Source organism: Micropterus salmoides, unplaced genomic scaffold (genome assembly GCF_014851395.1).
Source record: "Micropterus salmoides isolate LMB-PRFRI ecotype aquatic unplaced genomic scaffold, ASM1485139v1 Ms_hic_scaffold_9, whole genome shotgun sequence".
Taxonomy (NCBI): domain Eukaryota; kingdom Metazoa; phylum Chordata; class Actinopteri; order Centrarchiformes; family Centrarchidae; genus Micropterus; species Micropterus salmoides.
Genome location: NW_024044681.1, coordinates 27,546,566 through 27,562,270, shown reverse-complemented (window position 1 = coordinate 27,562,270; position 15,705 = coordinate 27,546,566). Strand labels below are relative to the sequence as shown.

Genomic DNA, 15,705 nt, shown 5'->3' with positions numbered 1-15,705 from the left:
AAACACTAATATGCCCTCATAAACATCAGCAGGTCTTGATGAGGGACCCCTACAATACATTTCTGCTCACTGATACATTAATGATTTGAGTAACATGAAGTGAATATAATAGAGTGTACTACCACCACTTGAATGCTTTTATTTCGTTGTCTGTTTCATTCTATCTTCCAGTGATGCTAGTGAAACTTAAATAGCGATTAAGACTTTCTAAAAATGTTATGTGATCAACAAAAGGAAACTGTAAAACTGTACAAGTTAGATACAAGGGATCTATGAAATTATTATGACACATCTCATGGTGGCAATTAAGCACTTTAATGAATGTAAAAACAAAGTGTGTAATACTAAACATGGCTGAAGTGAACATGACTTGAACTTCATGCAGTCCCAAAAATGTAATACTGCCAGAATTAAATTATTCTTGCATCACTGAAGGAAATTAGAGTTTCATGGCTGATTCACTTGCCAGGAAGTTGAAACATTGATTTTTCTAAGAGCTCAGTAGTATGAATAACTGTGCCTCTCCTTTACCAACTAATATTGATGCTGTGAGTGGCACAGGTTAGTGTCAACTTCTGGCAGAAGCATTGTGACATGGTGAAATAAATGCACGGCAAAAAAGGGTACAGCTATGTAAAGTCCAACGGAGTGTCTGAAGCTACACAGCATGGCCAAAAGTATGTGGACACCCAAACATTGCACCCATTTGTGACTGTTGAACATCCCACTTCAAAACCGTGCACATTAAGAGCCACCTTTCTTCTGGGAAGGCTCTCCACAACATTTTGGAACCAGAGTGCAGGAACACTAGTGAAGACCACTTGTGTGTGAAGTGGGGTGATGAGGCCTGGCTCTTAATCAGCATTTAAGTTAATCCCAAAGTTTTGCAGTTGAGGTTGTCAGGCAAGTTAACGTCTTCCACACTAACTGTCAAAACTATTTCTTCATGGACCTTGATTTGCGTAAGGGGATACTGTGATGCTGAAACAGGAAAGGGCCTTCCCTAAACAGCTGCCTCAAAATTGTGCAATGTTGCTTTTCTTTCTTCATGTAATCCCAGACAGACTCAATGATATTGAGATCAGGGCTCTGTGTGGGCCATACCATCACCTGATTCATTGTTTCTTTCACTATATGTTTGGGGTCGTTGTCATGCTTCAGAATATTTATGGGGCCAATCAGATGTCTCCTTGATGGTACTGCATGATGAATCTGAAGTATCTGCCTATACTTCTCATCACTGAGGAGACCATTAATTCTGACTAAATCTCCAACTCCATTTGCAGAAATACAAACTTGCAAAGAACCATGCTTCACTGTTGCCTGCAGACACTCATTCTTACACCGCTCTCCAGCCCTGCTGCAAACAAACTATCTTCTGCTACAGCCAAATATTTCAGATTTTGACTCATCAGCCCAGATGGGGCCAAGCCATTTAAATTTTATCTACAAGACCCACATTCTTTAAATCATCTAAAATGTTCAAAGCTCAGAAGATGATGTTTCTCCAGTATCCTACAGTAATGATATTGATTTGCCTTTTTATCCAGAATTCTTAATGTTGTTTTATACAAAAACAACAACAAAAGACATGAGGGAAATGATCATAGCATATAGAAATATCTTGGCTGCATCCATGGCAAGGAAGAATCTATTCTTTTTAATTATCATATTCTACTTAATGTTTAAAAAATAGAATATGACACACACACACACACACACACACACACACACACACACACACACACACAGTGTAAGAATGATAAAAGAATCCCTTCCTGACAGATGAGGTTAAGTTGCAATAATGTCATTTGGATTGCAGAGGGCCTGTTTGAGCTCTTCAAGCCCTTCCTCTTGCATTGGAAAGATAGAAAGTCAACTTGTCACCCTGTGTAAACATCACAAACTGGATAAAATAGCCTAACACAATATACGATATCATGTGCCAGAAGGTACAAGTTAAAAATTAAAAAAAGGGAGGATTACAACTTCTGTGCATTTTCAGCATCTTAGTCATAACACAGTAACACATATTTGCAGTGCATACAAAACCAATAATTTTGCCTAATTGTATGCTTGACTGATTAATTATTTAATAGGCTTCAGCACTGAACGATGCTGGGGCCGTCCTCAAGGTATTTCCTGTACTCTATCAAAGATCGAAGATAGACTTTTGAAGCAAATCACTTCTGTGATGTTAACAGGACTAATATGAGCACTCCTCACTTTATGCATCATGTAAGCAGCCAGACTACAAACAGTATTTACAGATGAGGCAGTATTGTGCAAAGCATGTGAATGTGTGTGTGCTGAACAGGATGTTTAGTGTTTTCTTATATTTGGGGTGGTGTATGATAAGTGTGTGGTGCTTTATATTCATATTTAGGGTGCTGTATACTAGCATATAGGGAACTGTATTTTTGTAGACCAGTTCTCCTCAAGTTGTCTCATTAAACTGCCTGTTGCTTATGAGGAACTGCTGGAAATCTCTGATTGGATCCTTGAATGATTAATTACTTCAAAGTCTTCAGGACTGAACGGTGCTTAACTTGACCTGCATTTTCTACACATTGGTGAGTTGTTCTATACACTTATATCAAGATATTTCTTGAACTCCATCAAAGATCTTAAGACTTTTGAAGCAAATCTTCAAAGCTCATTCTCTGGATAATCCAAATCAACAATGTGATGTCAACAAGATTATTATGAGTAGTTAACACTTTATGCATCATCATCATGTGAGAATATGGAGAATACACACAGTATTTACAGATGTGGCAGTATTGTGCACAGCATGTGAATGTGACTCGATGCAATAAACTGTATTCAGAACATTATCAATTAATTTAAAATTAAAAAAATGTTTTAATAACTTTTAGCCATAGAGTAAAATATGCACAGTGCATGCACTAACAGGATGTTCAGTGTCTTCTGAAACAGAAATTCAAATATCTATCCTCAAAAGCATATTTGGGATTATCTATAATAAATGTGGGGTTCTTTAGATTCATATGCAGTATGCTAACATTTAGGGAACTGTATACTTTTCTGTTTAGAAGACCAATTTCTCCTCAATTTGGCTCAGTTGGAACTTGTCCTCTGCAGAAGCTGGATGTCTCTCTCTTCTAATATGGGTTATTAATCATATTGCGTAGGATTGGATTATATGATTTCCTTTTATTTTAATTTTGGTGGTGACTATCTGTGAGTTGAGGGTTGATGTCACAGATGATGTCACCAGTTTTAACTCAATAAGCAAGGTCATTTGATGTAACTGGTCAGCGGTTTTGTTCCATCATTAAGATGTCATTAAGTTTCCGGCTGGCAGACATACCAACATGTACCCTGTTTCTACTGAATGACTGCAGCTAAGCAGGTTGGGGATTTGGCTAGTAATAGGGTTGGAGACCTCCTGGGAAAACTAAGTTGGTGCTGGAAGAGGTGTTGGTTGGCTAGTAGGGGCCAGTCTTCCCGTTGATCATAATAATAAAATCCCAGTGAAGCAATTGTGGACACTGTTCTGCAAGAGTGACTCACTGTGGTCAATAAAAATCCAGACCGTTCCATTATCCTCTGCAGGAGCTGGATATGTCTCTATCTTTCTTCCACTATGTGTTATTAATCAAGTTGAGCATGATTGCATCTATTTTAGTGGTGACTGTCTGTGAGTTGAAGGTTTACATCACAGATGATGTCACCAGTTCTATCTCAATAGCTAGACTGCTAGCCTCCGGTCAGATAGCCTGTCGGTTAGACCTGTACTAACCAGTTTCTAAGCAGTTACCAGATCTTGCCCTGGAGTCACCTGCAGAGAGACCCTCTCGGAGAGAGCATGGCCCAGAGTCGCCACAGCTCAGCTTCTCATCCTTGCTGCTGACCAGAGCTACAAGGGTTCTGCTGCCTGGTACCACAGAGATGGAGCTGCTCCACATGACAGAGAAACAGCTGTCCCGCTAACCAGAGTTCCGCTGGCCAGCTCCTCACAGATTCAGCTGATCAGCACTCTGACTATGTTTTACAGATATTCACCTATGCAGCTCCACTGACATGAAGCTGTTCTAGCACCCCAGTTGTTCAGTACCACAAAGGTACCACCAGTCCTGGTTCTCCGTCTGCAAACCAGCTCCTGTATCCTCAGCCGTGGTCAAGCCTACACCTGCTCCTGGTTCCCTGTCAACAGTCTTGCCCACATTTGCATTATTTATTCTTTGTTTCCTGTTTTACTCACAATCAGATTAAGTTTACCTCACCTAGAATATATGCACTCTGTCACTCTCTCAGACGCTTCTCCTTTAAACAGCTCTCTTGTCGGCAATGTTTTCTTTTCAACAGTGTCCAAAATTACGCTTCTTCGTAGTCTGGAGTCATGCTTTAGAAACACATGGAAAACCCTTCCTCTGCTAGTGAAGATAATACACAAGTCCAGATTATGGTATTATGGGAAGTTTGGGCTCAAGATTGATTACCCCTACCAGGTAAGTTTGAAGAAAACACCATAAACTTTACCTGCTCCACCTTGGTGTCTTGTGTTTGGATCCAAATTGCTTGTGTTCACCAGCGTCTGTGTTTGGCAAACATGACACTCTTTCTCTTTTACTATGTGTTCTTAATCAAATTGAGCATAATTAGATTATTGCTTTTATTTTACTCTATTAGTGGTGACTTTCTGTGAGTTGAGGGTTGATGTCACAGAGGTAAAGTAATGCGTAATTACATTTTGACTAAACTGGAACCAGAATTACAACTAGTTATAATTCTGTTGCAGGCAATGTGCAATTTAATCAACATCACAATATCATAACATGTAATGAGAACCCCCATACACATAAAAGGCAATAGGAGTTTGAATCTTACTAATCAAAATATAATTACAGATACCTTTAATTTCTTTGACTAGGCAAAATGACATTGCAGATATCAGTAAGGAATATCCAGTCTGGCTAAAAAAAACAGCTTGCCATACATAACTCTAGGGATGACACCAATAAATCACAACTGATGTCACTGTGAGTTATATTAATTCAATTAAATTTGATCTAGCCTTATTGGCATGACTGTAAAACAACAATATTGCCAAAGCAACAAATAAATTACAAAAGAACAATTCATTTTATAGAGTTCATTAATCACTATAAAATTATGTATTATGTATATTAATAGAAAAAAAAATGTAAAATTAAAAAACAAAAACAAATAAAGGAACAATTACTAAAATAACAGACAATGAAAATAACTTTTCAGAACAACTAGAGTCTATTCTGAATTTCCACTGGTTGGAGACATTTTGCTGTAATTATTTGACAATTTGGCATTTCTCCCAGTAAATATGGGAGTTTCTGTGTATCTGAATTGTGTGTCGAATTCGGGGTATATTTTGGAAATGTTTGCGAAGTGCTTTTCTCTTAATCCTTTTATTGATGTTATTCAGAACAACAGTAGAACACAACTCATGTCACTGTGAGGTAAAATAGAACTCTGTAACTGTAGTAAATAACATTGAGGGCTACTCTAGTGATCACAATCACTTTTCATGGCCTGTACACTCCGGTCCTGCATTGCTCTGTACATACACAGAACAAGAATAAACAAACAGGAAACAGAAACAGACACAAACTACAGTGTAGCCTACACACATAGGCACAACCATAAACAAAACAACATTTATAATAATAATAATCTTTATTTGTAGAGCACTTTTCAAAAACAAGTTACAAAGTGCTTTAACAAGTGTAAAGACAATAATACCCAAAAGACAATAATACAAAAACAATACAATATAAAAGCATGAAAACATTGAAAAGATTAAAATACACGTTTCAGATAAATATAAAATTAGTAAAATAAAATAAAAGGGATAAAATAAAGTCAAATAAGATCGGGAAAGGCTCTCCTATAAAAGTATGTTTTAAGAAGGGACTTAAAAGAGTTCACTGACTCAGCCGACCTGATTTCCTCGGGCAGGCTGTTCCAGAGCCTCGGGGCCCTGACAGCAAACGCTCTGTCCCCTTTAGTTTTCAGTCGAGACTCTGGAACAGACAACAGACCTCTGCCCGAGGATCTCAAGGTACGTGCTGGTGTGTATGGGACTAAAAGTTCAGAAATATAACAAGGCGAGAGGCCATGAAGAGCTTTAAAAGTGATCAATAAAATGTTAAAGTCAATTCTAAAACATACTGGGAGCCAGTGTAATGAAGCTAAAACAGGAGTAATGTGGTCATATTTCTTTGTTCTGGTTAAAAGCCAGGCAGCTGAGTTCTGGACAGTCTGGAGTTGATCAATAGATTTGAACATTTGTCGACAGCAAGACAATAATGTTGTGAAGCACAGTGCAAAGAATGAGGTATAATACACGAGTTACAATGTCATAACTGTAGTGATTTAAAACAACAACAAATCAAAATAGGAACTACAACAAGCCTACAACGCGCACGTCGCGTTGATGACGTAAGGAGTCCGACTGGTCAGCGCGGGATTCAAAAATAGGATTTTCCTCTTTACATTAACCGGACAGCTTTTATGTGAGACTAAAGTATTCAGTATGGTAACATTGGACACATACAGTAAGTATTTTAACGTAGGGCGGATTTCTTTCTCTTTGCGAACTAGTGTGTTTATGGCAAATAGTGACGCAATCAAACAGCACCCGCGTTGTTTGTAACGTTAGCCTGCAACTTCGATAGCGGAGTATCCTCTTCTTAAACACCGTGAAATATTAAGTCTTGAATAGTAAAGTGTTTGTAGTATTTAGATACGTCTACGTTAGTCCTACATTCTTCCAGACACCACTCTTTTTTATGCGCAAGTTTAAACGCGTGTAGAACAGGTTGCTGAGACTGTCAGGAAGACGTTAGTTAGCCAACAAGCTAACATGAGACCACAGCAGCGACACAGCAGCTATCCAAAAGGTAACGGCTTGAGTTAATTGTCCACAATGGAGGATACCTCGTCTTGTTCTTCGATGGTTACTGGTCTTTCGCAAGCGTCTTGCCTCCAGAGGACGTTGGAGCGGTTATCCTTCACACAGTGTCTGAAACTGAAAACGGAGGAGGCGGGTCGTGTCGCTGTCATCGCACTTCAGAGGTATCTATCCGAGCAAACTGAGGGGCAGCAGCAGCCCGACAGCTACAGCTACGATGTGACTGTCACTGACGGGGTCGGGCGAGTCAAATGCTTTGTTCACCCTAGTTTAAACCACCTGGTGCACTCGAACATCCTCAGGACTGGGACTGACATCAGCATCACGCAGTGCTCTTTTGTTTACAACGAGAGGAGACTGGGACATGGTTACGTTTGCATTGAAAAGCTCAGATGTGGTGCAAGGAGGTCTGCTGTCCTGCCCCACATAAAGGATGTCAGTTCACTGCCCATGCTGGTCAAGCATGGCATGGAGAGGAGTGTGGTGCTGCATAGTGATGTTCCCCTTCAGGTGAACCGCAAACATTACCTGTCTCTGTGGAACAACGACGACCCGGAGGGAGACATCTGGGTCTCAGGGTCTCCGTCATCTGACACAGTGCTGGACGGTGAGATGATCCTGTCACACACTGATCTATTCACATGGCTTACATTTATTTACACCACCGAGGTGGAGTAGGTGGCTACTTGGGTTTTCAGGTAGGGGGCAGGACGAAACATACCAAGGCAGATAGGCAGATACAGTGGGTACGGAAAGTATTCAGACCCCTTTAAAGTTTTCACTCTTTGTTTCATTGCAGCCATTTTCATTGCATATTTTATTTCTCAGTAATGTACACTCAGCACCCCATTTTGACAGAAAAAAACAGAAATGTAGAAATTTTTGCAAATTTATTAAAAAAGAAAAACTGAAATATCACATGGTCATAAGTATTCAGACCCTTTGCCGTGACACTCAGGTGCTGTCTATTTCTTCTGATCATCCTTGAGATGGTTCTACACCTTCATTTAAGTCCAGCTGTGTTTGATTATACTGATTGGACTTGATTAGGAAAGCCACACACCTGTCTATATAAGACCTTACAGCTCACAGTGCATGTCAGAGCAAATGAGAATCATGAGGTCAAAGGAACTGCCTGAAGAGCTCAGAGACAGAATTGTGGCAAGGCACAGATCTGGCCAAGGTTACAAAAATATTTCTGCTGCACTTAAGGTTCCTAAGAGCACAGTGGCCTCCATAATCCTCAAATGGAAGACGTTTGGGACAACCAGAACCCTTCCTAGAGCTGGCCGTCCGGCCAAACTGAGCTATCGGGGGAGAAGAGCCTTGGTGAGAGAGGTAAAGAAGAACCCAAAGGTCACTGTGGCTGAGCTCCAGAGATGCAGTCGGGAGATGGGAGAAAGTTGTAGTAAGTCAACCATCACTGCAGCAATCCACCAGTCGGGGCTTTATGGCAGAGTGGCCCGACGGAAGCCTCTCCTCAGTGCAAGACACATGAAAGCCCGCATGGAGTTTACTAAAAAACACCTGAAGGACTCCAAGATGGTGATAAATAAGATCCTCTGGTCTGATGAGACCAAGATAGAACTTTTTGGCCTTAATTCTAAGCGGTATGTGTGGAGAAAACCAGGCACTGCTCATCACCTGTCCAATACAGTCTCAACAGTGAAGCATGGTGGTGGCAGCATCATGCTGTGGGGGTGTTTTTCAGCTGCAGGGACAGGACGACTGGTTGCAATCGAGGGAAAGATGAATGCGGCCAAGTACAGGGATATCCTGGACGAAAACTTTTTCCAGAGTGCTCTGGACCTCAGACTGGGCCGAAGGTTTACCTTCCAACAAGACAATGACCCTAAGCGCACCGCTAAAATAACGAGGGAGTGGCTTCACAACAACTCCGTGGCTGTTCTTGAATGGCCCAGCCAGAGCCCTGACTTAAACCCAATTGAGCATCTCTGGAGAGACCTGAAAATGGCTGTCCACCAACGTTTACCATCCAACCTGACAGAACTGGAGAGGATCTGCAAGGAGGAATGGCAGAGGATACCCAAATCCAGATGTGAAAAACTTGTTGCATCTTTCCCAAAACGACTGGCTGTATTAGATCAAAAGGGTGCTTCTACTAAATACTGAGCAAAGGGTCTGAATACTTATGACCATGTGATATTTCAGTTTTTCTTTTTTAATAAATTTGCAAAAATTTCTACATTTCTGTTTTTTTTTCTGTCAAGATGGGGTGCTGAGTGTACATTACTGAGAAATAAAATGAACTTTTTTGATTTTTGGAAAATGGCTGCAATGAAACAAAGAGTGAAAAATTTAAAGGGGTCTGAATACTTTCCGTACCCACTGTATCACACTGAAATAATAAGACAACGTTTTTGTGGGAAGGCAATTCGGTGCAATCAGGATATGTTTACACATAAGACAATTTAGTGAATTTAATAAGTAGGATATGATGCATCGCAGCAACTAATAATCACTGCCTTTATAATTTGTCAGTTATCTGCTGGGCAACAAACCTTAACAAAATAATGAAAGTGCCTATCATAATTTATTAGAACCCACGGTGATGTCCTCAAACTGCATGTTTTGTCCGGCCAACAGATAAAAACCCAAAGCTAATACATTTATAATGACCTAAAACAGAGGAAGGCTGCATGTACTCAAATTTAGGCTTTTTTTGCTTGATAAATGACACATTTGTTGACTAGAATATATGCACTCTGTCACTCTCTCAGACGCTTCTCCTTTAAACAGCTCTCTTGTCTGCAATGTTTTCTTTTCAACAGTGTCCAAAATTACACTTCTTCGTAGTCTGGAGTCATGCTTTAGAAACACATGGAAACCCCTTCCTCTGCTAGTGAAGATAATACACAAGTCCAGATTACGGTATTATGGGAAGTTTGGGCTCAAGATTGATTACCCCTACCAGGTAAGTTTGAAGAATTTGGAGCCTCAGTAATAAGATGTGAAAAGGGTCTCACTCATATTTCTTACTTATGTTGTGTGGTCTACTTTTTTCACCTCATGTGTTGTCATATTTCAGGCTTACTTTGAAGTTGCTGACCAGAGTGGGACAATGTCCCTTGTGCTTTGGAACGAACTTTGTCCGGAGTTTTACCAGAGACTGAATGTAGGCACAGTATTGTACCTCCAAAATTACACCTTGAAGCAGAGTTATTCAAACCGGTCACACCCACAAATGGACCATCACAGGATGAAGACTTTTAACTCAGTAGGTACGTACAGAACTGCTGACCACAATCTTGCAATTTGAAGTTTAGTTTGAAAGCTGCACAAATGTTATGATATGTAGCATAACACTGTTTTCATCTTGTAGTTGAAACTAGCTATCTAACTCTTTACAGTGGTCTGCAGTTTATACATGCAATTAAAATCTGCTTTTACTTGAGATCAGTCTTAAGAATTTGTGTGTCTATCTATATTTGAACAATTTGCCTATTCTGTTTTGAAAAGTAATTAGAAAAGGTTTTGATTTGTTAGAGTTCTCTAAAAGGGCTGGTGAACCCCAGTATACCATTATCTTAAACTCTCTGTTATGTAATGCTTCACATGTATTTTTCCAAGAAATCTGCCTGAACCCTCGCAACCCAGCCTCTGTCATCACTGTGGTCTCACCAAAGAGTGTACTGCCTCAGTGGGGATTGCCTGAGGTTTCCTACCAGTTCATCACCAGGTAATGAGTTTAACATTTGTCTACCTATATCTAGTACTTGGGGTGTGCATGTTTTGGTTTATACACATGCAAAAGACATACTATTTGATATTATTATTTTATACGGCATTTCCTTGCGGAGCCTTGCATTATAATGATTTTAGTTTCAGACATGTTGTTTATTTATCCAACAGGTCAGAGTTGGATAAATTAGCCACCAATTCTGCATGCGATGTCATTGGTTTGGTAACATTTGTTGGTCGTGTGGAAAGAGTCAAGAGTAAAGGGAACAAGGGTAAGAAATGTTCATGTTTATCTATCTATCTATAAACTGTAAATTATCAATCTAAAAACTGAAGTAAAGCTGTTGAATTTTCATTTGAATTTAAATTCAGTTCTTGGTGATTGGCCATGTTCACCTTTTAGGTCCAGAAAAGTACTGGACGTACCGCTGGATCCACGCAGTGGACGGAACATCTGACCACCCTTTTATCCTCGAGGTTTTTTCCTCTTCACGCCCAGAAATTTTCAGTCAGATTTGCCCAAGTAGGTTAACTGTGTCAACTCCTATCTGACAGCTCTGCTGCCACGCTTGTAAGAATGTTCTCTTAGTTTGTTTAATATATCATAATCTCTTTCACAGTGACCTACCTGGTGTGTACTCAGATGAGAGTTTGTCATGTGGAAGGCTCGTCGCCCTACCTAACAAGCAGCTGCGAGACAGAGACGTTCATCACAGGTCAGAACGACTGTAACAATAAGTACCTGATAATCTACATATTTATGGTGACAGTATGGGTGACTGCAGTTGGAACTGAGCTGTGTCTCATCTAATAGGCTATCACAAAGGTCAGCCATATGTGAGTGACCCCAAAGTGAAGAGCTTCATCCAGTGGACCAAGACTTTGAAGGACAATGTTGTCCTCCAGAAGACTGCTGTTGGTGGTCATTATTGCTACCCTCGACCCCACAGAAGTGTACTCAGTCACTGGCAGATGCCTCAGGTGAGGGAAACCTTTTGTTTGTTTTTAGAACACATTCAAATACCTTGGGGGTGGTGGGGGGGATTTGCCTCTCAATCTACTACAGTTTCACTTCAGAATGCACTGATTAGCGTCCAGGAAAAAAGTAGTAAAAGTGTAGTACAGTATACCCTGCATCTAAAATTCTGCATCTAACAGTAAAAGTTATTTGGTTCAAATGACAGTGTAAAATTTTATTTTATTTTGTTATTTTAGGTCAAGCTCCTCTGGTTGCTGTGGCTGACTTGAAGAGGGAGTTAGAGACCCTGCATTACATGGAACATAAAAAACTTGCAATTCAAGGACAGATTACGGCAGTGCGGTACATGAAAAGCCCAAGGGCCACAGATTCTCAAGGAGCAGAAGAGGAAGAGGTAATAGACATAATTTTATAGCTTCATTTCAAGAGTAATTTCCGTTGAAACTATAAAAAAAAGTCAACTGGTATCCTGCAGGTGCTAGATGTTTTATCTGAGGTGTGTGAACAAGCTGAACCTGACACACACTCGACAGCTGAGCAGACTTTGGCAACCAGTTTAACATCTCCCTCTGCTGAGAAAATCGCAGCAAGCAGAAGGAAAAGAAGAATTCAAACAGGGTATGACTTTTGCGGCCCGTAGGAGCACATTACATCTAGCAGAGTTTAAAGCTTATTCAATTCATTAAATAAAATGTAACATGTTTTTCAGAGAAGCCACGGAGAGCACTTTGAATAATGGTGGCGTGCCAGCAAAAAGGTACTGAAGACTAAGCTGGTATTGTTCATCGGTAACCCACTTAACAACCATTCAGAGCTCATGTGTCTCTGCTCCTACAGGAGGGCTGGATATAATAATACAGAGGAAGGACAAGAAGAAGACAGTGAGGAAGTTCAGGATGTGGAATCGCGCCTCCGACTGCAAAATCAAAATCAAGGTGCTTTACTGGAGCTACAGCTTCACTGCGGTGTACCTTAGTTTTTCTGATACACTGACTGTCCCGCTGATCTGCTTTTTTTCCCGCCAGACTCTGATGTATTATCTTGGGAAAGCAGCAGTTGGCTGAAGCAGCGACAGGAAGTATCTGAACATTTGTGTCAAGGTGGTTTGTACCAGGACAGTATCTCTCAGAGGTTCACCTCTGATGAAAAGTACGTCCTCCTGCAGTGGAGTAACCTTCAGCCAATGCAGTGGACACCAGAGCAAGTCACAGACACCACCACCCCACCTGGGGTTTGTCCAGGATACTACCAAGTAACAATATTAGGTAGAGTTATAATGTAATAATTACTCTGATCTGTGACACACAAGATATTAAATTTAGCCTCTGCGTCCAAACTGTAGACTATCAGAGCATCCTCTTGTTTCCTGCATAATATTCAGTCTGAATTATTCAGAGGATGTAGTGAGTCACTTTGAGGTGGAGACCTGCCGTCAGCGGAAACTGAATTCCACAGTAAGAGGTCTGAGTCACATTTGGAAAACAGCAAAATTCATACAGCTCCGTATTGTTAAGGTGGATCTGCTTTATTTAATGTTTATTCTATGCCATATATTCCATTTTCATCAAATTGTGTAGTTAAACATGATGTTGTCTTTGAACAGCTTTTAGAATCATAACATTTGTGTCTGTTACCTTCTGAACAAATGTCCCAAAACCCATTGAGTCACCACACATTGTCAGGTAGGTCCATTAGGACCTTTAGTGCCCGCCTTCAGTTAGCACTGAAAATCAGGATCTCAAAAAATAACATCAGACATCTTAACATCTCATTTTTATGTTGTTAGATTTGTTGACAAAGAACTGCGATTACAACCTTCTTCTTTTTATATTTTTCGGACAGGCATAAACAAGCAGATGGCCGTTGATGCCGCGTACTTTCCTATTGTGAGCTCAGATGAGCCCAGGGCGGTAGGTCTTCCTCAGCATCCTCACGGCAACACGATGCTCTCCTGCCTTTCGTCTGGCTTCATCTGCCCTCTCAGTGATTCTGCCAACTGCAGTGAAGCTTTACCTCCTGAGCCAGGTAGCCACCACACTTACCTCTAATACATAGCATCATATTTAGGATCAGTCTGACAGGTGACAATGTGCATTTTATTTGTCTTGCAGAGGAGGTCTTAGCGACTGCCAGTGAGCTAGAGGATACGCATGTCGTGTGCATCTTGGACCTTTGTCATTTGGGTGGACATAAGGTGGAAGTCATAATCAGCAAGGTGTACAGAGTGTCAGAGGTTTGTCTCGACTAGGAGGCACAGAAGAGTGAGTGTTCAGTTCTGTTAGAATAGCTTGTAATTATTGTTAGCAAACATTAATCATGTAATTAGACAGTTATTTTGGATAGAAAGCGCAAAGGAAACCCAGTCCACTTGTTTTATACCAAACCTCAGTTTGATACTTGTAAATTGCCTGATTACCTGTTATAAGAGAAAACAATGTTTTATCAGCCATTAAAACACTGACATACATGTGATTGCACACTTTATTTAAAACCAGCATTTAAGTGTATTTACTGTGACCTCACTCAGGCTACAAATAAGGTGTCCGTGTACATGCCGAAAGGTTTAACTCCCCTAACCAGGAAATCATCACTGTAGACTATATTTGTAAGAAAGGAATGGTATTTTGGACGGCTGCCATCAAATAAGTCTGTGAAAATCCACCCACAGGAGAGGTGTGACAGCTGCTCTCCTGGGCTCCGCTCTGCTGTGCACTCATTAATACCAAGTGACGTTGCATGCTACATTGATCATTTATCAACAAACGTGCTTAAAAGTTAGTTAGCTGTTTAGCATCACATGAGAGATGACTTTCTTCTCAGAAGTATTGACAACTTGTTGCACAATATTTAAGTGCTGGTGTCAAACCTTTTTCCTCCATGTCCAGTGGCCTGCTGAGACCTTTCCATAGGTTAATACTACAGAACAAACAGTTGAGAGTCTTGTACATAAATTATTTTTGCTCAGAATAACAATACATATGTTTAAAAATATTTATTTTCAAATATCACAATATCCAGGTTGATTTATAAATAATTCAATATAACATAATTAATGTCAAGATATTTTAGAATGTAAACGTAATTTGTTAATTTCTTTTAAAACAATATTAAGGATATTTTTAAAGCTTATTTTGATGGTAAATACAGAAAGAAAACCATACAAGTGACTGTGCAACACCAACCTGAACGCAAAAAACCCTCACATCCTCTAATAAGACACTTCATTATCTGTTACAAAATTACTTTAATTTTAAAATCATGTAACATACATATGTAATCTATTGGACATATAAAATAAACAGCTATATAGTCTAAACTTCTTTTTTTTACATTCTATTATACAATATATTCAATGTTTCTGCACTGAAACTGCAGAGATGGCTGTGAACCAGGTTTGTTTTGTTTATGTCCTGGCAAATCTTACACAGAAATCGAGTCGATCTGACTGCCCACTCTCACATTTAAGGTGTGGGTCATTGTTTTACAAATCAGAAAAGCACAAGTTAAATGTGATTAAAATCACACGCTTTCAAAAACAATGACACTAATGAAAAATCCCATGAAGAAGTTAAGCTTTCTGAAAGATGAGGAGGGAAAAAGGGTGCGATATCTACTGCTGGGGAGAGCAACTATGTAGAAAAACAGTACCGACTGAGCAGACGGATTATTTACAATAACGTCTGTGAATACAAACCAAAAAAAATCTCTAAAAATCCCCTCACATCCAAACATCTGGCAGAGAATGAGGTGATTTGTCCACAGCAAAATAATTAAGGTCTTAACCCACATCTGGAGCACAATGCATGAATTATCTCAACAGGATTCACTCACCGATGAGTTTAAGGAGCAGAAATTCCCTTGACCACCTTTGCAAGGCAAATAACAGTATTATAACAGTTGATTTGTAGACAAACATGGACTGACAGCTTCTCTGCATGATGTGTTTAAATGGAAAACAACCTTTAGGGGACATTGCTCTGCGATTGACTGAAAGCTTGATATTCTGCAAAATATTTTTTCCCAAAAATATCTTTGAGTAGCTGAAATAAAATTGAAGGAAAGTAAAAACATAAGTCTTCTATGGCACCTCTTGAGTTGCTGGCCGAGC

General features: G+C 39.9%; 1 protein-coding gene across 1 annotated transcript; it reads left to right on the top strand.

Annotated features, from left to right (window-relative positions):
• Window positions 1-6,474: 6,474 nt before the first annotated feature.
• Window positions 6,475-14,064, top strand: radx (RPA1 related single stranded DNA binding protein). Its single transcript, XM_038707946.1, is given in 16 exon segments — window positions 6,475-7,523; window positions 9,709-9,851; window positions 9,966-10,158; window positions 10,508-10,616; window positions 10,790-10,890; window positions 11,022-11,141; window positions 11,239-11,334; window positions 11,433-11,558; window positions 11,561-11,599; window positions 11,834-11,991; window positions 12,073-12,215; window positions 12,307-12,354; window positions 12,435-12,532; window positions 12,623-12,862; window positions 13,440-13,622; window positions 13,709-14,064. Coding segments are annotated over 16 exon segments (2,526 nt in total). The 5' UTR covers window positions 6,475-6,931; the 3' UTR covers window positions 13,846-14,064.
• Window positions 14,065-15,705: the final 1,641 nt, after the last annotated feature.